Here is a 4,456-nt window from a genome sequence, read left to right on the forward strand (position 1 = left end):
ATATAAACTGATACAGCCGCTATGGAAAACAGTAAAGAAGTTCCCAAAAAAGTTAAAAAAATAACTATCACATGACCAGTAATCCCACTTCTGGGTATATATCCAAAGGAAATAAAAAAAGAATTTGGAAGAGATATCTGCACTCCCATGTTTATTGCAGCATTACTCACAATAACCAAGAGAAGATGTGAGATAGAGAGAGAGAGAGAGAGAGAGAAAGAGAATGGAATATTATTTAGCCATAAGAAAGAAGGATGTCATGCCATTTGTGAAAACATGGAAGGACCTTGAAGGCATTATGCTAAGTTAAATAAGTCAGACAAAGAAAGACAAATACTATATGATCCCACTTATATGTGGAATCTAAAAAATCGGAAACAGAGGCTCAAATGGTGGTTACTAGGGGCTGGAGTGGGGAAGGAGAATTGGGGAGATGTTGATCAAAGGATACAAACTTCCAGATTGAAGATGAATAAGTTCCGGAGATCTAAGGTACCGCATTGTCATTGTAGTTATCAATACTGTATTATATATTTGAAAGTTGCTAAGAGAATAGTTCTTAAATGTTGTCACCATAAAAAAAATGGTAATTATGTGATGTGATGGAGGTGTTAGCTAACACAAATGTGGTAATCATATTGCAATATATAAGTATCAAATCAACATGTTGTACACCTTAAACTTACACAATGTCATTATATCTCAATAAAGCTAGGAGAAAAAGAAAGAAAATTGAGATTCTGTCCCTAAAGAAAATGGGAGAATGGATATAAACCAGGGAACTAGAAGTATCTGATACAGTGACTGTTTAAACTCCTACAGAGAATAGTATGAGGAAATTACATGATTAGGCTATTATGTGTGAAGCATGGTAGCAACTTCTATTCATCAGAATGACAAAACTTTAAAACTATGGCCAAATTTACTAGTGATCATTTCCATCTCCTCAAATAACATCACAAATTTATGAATTCCCAGCATACACATAGATACGCACACTTGCATGCAAGTACACATTTAGAATCAATGTGACCTTATTGTAATTCCACAAACCTCTTGCCATTTAGACTTTCATTTATCACAAAGGACAATGAAATAGGAAAAGGTATAAATTTAGTGATCTTGATGCTCCAAAGTCTAATGACCATCTAATAAACAGTAAATCCTTCATGGGCAGGGACTGTTTCATTGAGATTTGGATCTCTTAAGAAATTTTTTTAAACAATTTTTCTTAAGAAAACTTGGTTTAATCTGCACTACCGTTTTCATTGCAGCATTATTCACAATAGTCAAGATGTGGAAACAGCCTACATGTCCATTGACAGAGAAATGGATAAAGAAAATGGAATATTATTCAGCTACAAAAAAGAAGGAAATCCTGCCATTTGTGACGACATGGATAAACTTGGAGGGCATTATCCTAAGTGAAATAAGCCAAACATAGAAAGATAAATACTGTATGGTATCACTTATATGTGAAATATAAAATAAATAATTAGATAGATAAATAAATAAATAAATATATTTTTTAAAAAGTCTACCTTACAGAAACAGAGAGTAGAATGGTGGTTACTAGGGGCTGGGCAGTGGGGGAAATGGAGAGATGTTGATCAAAGGGTACAAACTTTCAGTTACAAGATGAATAAGTTCTGAGGATCTAATGTACAGCACGGTGACTATAGTTAATAATAATGTATTGCATACTGGAAATTTGCTAAGAGAGTAGATCTCAAGTGTTCTCAACCGAAAAAAAACGTAACTATGTGAGGCAATGGATGTGTTAATTAACTCTATTGTGGTAATAATTTCACAATGTATACGTATATCAAATCATTATGTTGTACACTTTAAACATATACAATTTTATTTGTCAATTATATCTCAAAAAAGCCAAGGAAAAAAACAAAAATAAAGACATTAAAAAAAGAAAAATTGGCTTATATAATCAATAAATGAACAAATGAACTAAAGAATGATTAAAAGGAAACTTTGTATTGAGCTTCCTTTGTTTGCTTGTTTGTTTTAGATGAGCCTTACTTAGTTGGTTCTGTTAAGAGCTATGAGAAGGAAATTTCAGAATATCAAAGGACGGTGGCATTCAATCAAAGATTTTGCTGATGCTTTTTCAATGTCTAACTGAAAACAGTACTGTATAACATTCAGATATTAGCCACAAGTTTTCAGCAATCTTCTGATGAAATTTCTTTGTTTTTGTTTTTGTTTTTTCTAAAGTCGAATCATATTTGCACCTCTACTCTCATTTTTGGCAGGGGTAGGTATGAATATGAAGAAAAAAAGTTTTTCCCACTAAATCAGTGATTGTTTCATACAGAGAAAGTACTCCAACATCTTTATTTCCTCTCCTGGTGCGGAAATGAAGGGTGGTGCTCCTTTGATGTAGATTCAATGAGTGGGACGCTTTCTATTTCCTACTAGCAATATTAAAACAGGTAGCAAAAACGAAATGTTATATTTGCTGCAAAGTGTCTAATTATTAATTCTGGGAAAGATATACACATATCGATACGACTTAAAGATAATAGAAAGTAGGCACAATTAGTCGTATTTGTGTCCCACAAGAAAAAAACAGTCATACATTGTTTGGCAAATGTTGGGGGCACTTTTGCCCTATAACAGAAATTTGACCAGATTTCCAAAACAGTGGTTTATAAATGAAAAGGAATATGAAAAATGACCTTCAAAAGTAATCACATCACACACTGGATGAATATATTCTAAAACAACCAGATGAAAGCCAGTTGTGGATTATAACCTCTATAGTGTAGTGCCCTCAATAAATAGCTGCTCTTTTCAACTCATTTATGGAACAGATTTTCACTCCAAAAGTAAAAAGCTCGTCTCTTTATTTGTTGGCTTCTTGGAGCTTAACTCAGTGGGGCGGAGTGGGCTTTCAAAGTCAATCTAAAGTTGCTAACATCATTTTTTGAAGTAATTTGGTAATATTTATGAAAGTTTGCAAACTCACAGTTGCTTTGACCCATCAAATCCATGTTGTGAAGCCTCCTCTGCAGAAATTAAAGCACCAATATTTCTGAATGCATAAAACTAGCTTCTTTATTTAGCATTCTCTAAAGAGACAAAAAACTAACAAATACCTGTATAAACTCCAATAAACAATTTTTTGAAAAAAGTGTGTTATATCTAATAATAGAAAATATTATGCTTCTATGACAAAACAATAAAAACAAGAATACATAAAGATGCCCCTAATATATTATCAAATTTGTAGAACTCAAAAAGTTAAGCATACTCATACCAAGAAATGCAAACTGTTATCACCATTTGTTAAATTTAAATAAAGTTCATTTGGGCAGTAACCAAATATCACATGGCTTCCTAACACAGTCAGAATGTGTGTAAATCCACTTTTCCTTGCCATAATTTCATCAAAGCTCTTTTCATTTCACTGTTTCGCAAGCTGTAGATCAGTGGATTCAGCAGAGGTATAAGAAGTGAGTAAGACAATGACGTCAGTTTCTTGGTTTCTGGAGAGTAGCCAGATTTGGGTTGTAAATAAGTTATACTGGCTGTGCCATAGAAGAGGGTAACAGACGTGAGGTGGGAGGCACAGGTGGAAAAGGCCTTTTGCCTCCCAGTGGTTGATGGCATCTTCAGGATGGCAAAGAGAATCCGAACATAAGACAAGAGTATCAACAAGAAAGGAACCACGATAATCAAAATGGTGCCAGTGAATGCATAGATTTCAAACAAAAAGGTGTCTGCACACACAAGATCTAGCATTGCTGGAGTTTCACAAGAGATATGATTAATTTCATGGGGGCCACAAAATGGAAAGCTAGACACCCATGATGTTTGCACAGTACCTAACATGAAACCTAAGACCCATGAAAGTATAACTAATCTCATGAAAACCCCTCTGTTCATAATCATTGGGTAGCTCAGAGGATGGCAGATTGCAGCAAATCGATCATAAGCCATTGCTCCCAGGAGAAAACATTCTGTCCCACAAAAAAAAAGAACAAAATACATCTGTGCAAAACAGCTCACAAATGAAATTGACGTTTTCTCAGTGGAGAGGACCACCAGCATTTCAGGCATGATGACTGCACTGATATTCACATCCACCAAAGACAAGTTTAGGAGAAACAGGTACATGGGAACGTGGAGGCTCTGTTCCAAGGAGATGACGACTATAATGACGGCATTTCCTATCAGGGTCACCAGGTAAATAATCAAGAAAACCCCAAAGAGCTGCTCTTGGAGTTCAGGAGAGTTAGAAAAGCCCAAGAGGATGAATTCAATCACAAAGCTCTGATTTTGCCTTTTCATGTCAGTAGTGGAGCGTATGTTGTTTTTATGGACATTGTATGTAAATTATGAAGTTACAGTCCAATTGCTGAGAGTCGCCATCTGCATTCACGCCGGATATTCTTGACAGAACATCTAAAAATGAACTCATCCTGACAGAAATTCA

General features: G+C 34.8%; 1 protein-coding gene across 1 annotated transcript; it reads right to left on the bottom strand.

Moving 5' to 3' along the window:
• Nucleotides 1-3,366: 3,366 nt before the first annotated feature.
• On the bottom strand, nucleotides 3,367-4,311 carry LOC131408117 (olfactory receptor 10A6-like). Its single transcript, XM_058544675.1, has one exon. It carries the CDS (start codon nucleotides 4,309-4,311, stop codon nucleotides 3,367-3,369), a length of 945 nt encoding a protein of 314 aa, XP_058400658.1.
• Nucleotides 4,312-4,456: the final 145 nt, after the last annotated feature.

Source organism: Diceros bicornis, chromosome 7 (assembly GCF_020826845.1).
Source record: "Diceros bicornis minor isolate mBicDic1 chromosome 7, mDicBic1.mat.cur, whole genome shotgun sequence".
In the NCBI taxonomy this organism is placed as follows: domain Eukaryota; kingdom Metazoa; phylum Chordata; class Mammalia; order Perissodactyla; family Rhinocerotidae; genus Diceros; species Diceros bicornis.

Excerpts from the sequence above, each read along its gene's own strand:
- LOC131408117 (XM_058544675.1), bottom strand. The coding sequence starts at position 4,311 with ATGAAAAGGCAAAATCAGAGCTTTGTGATTGAATTCATCCTCTTGGGC.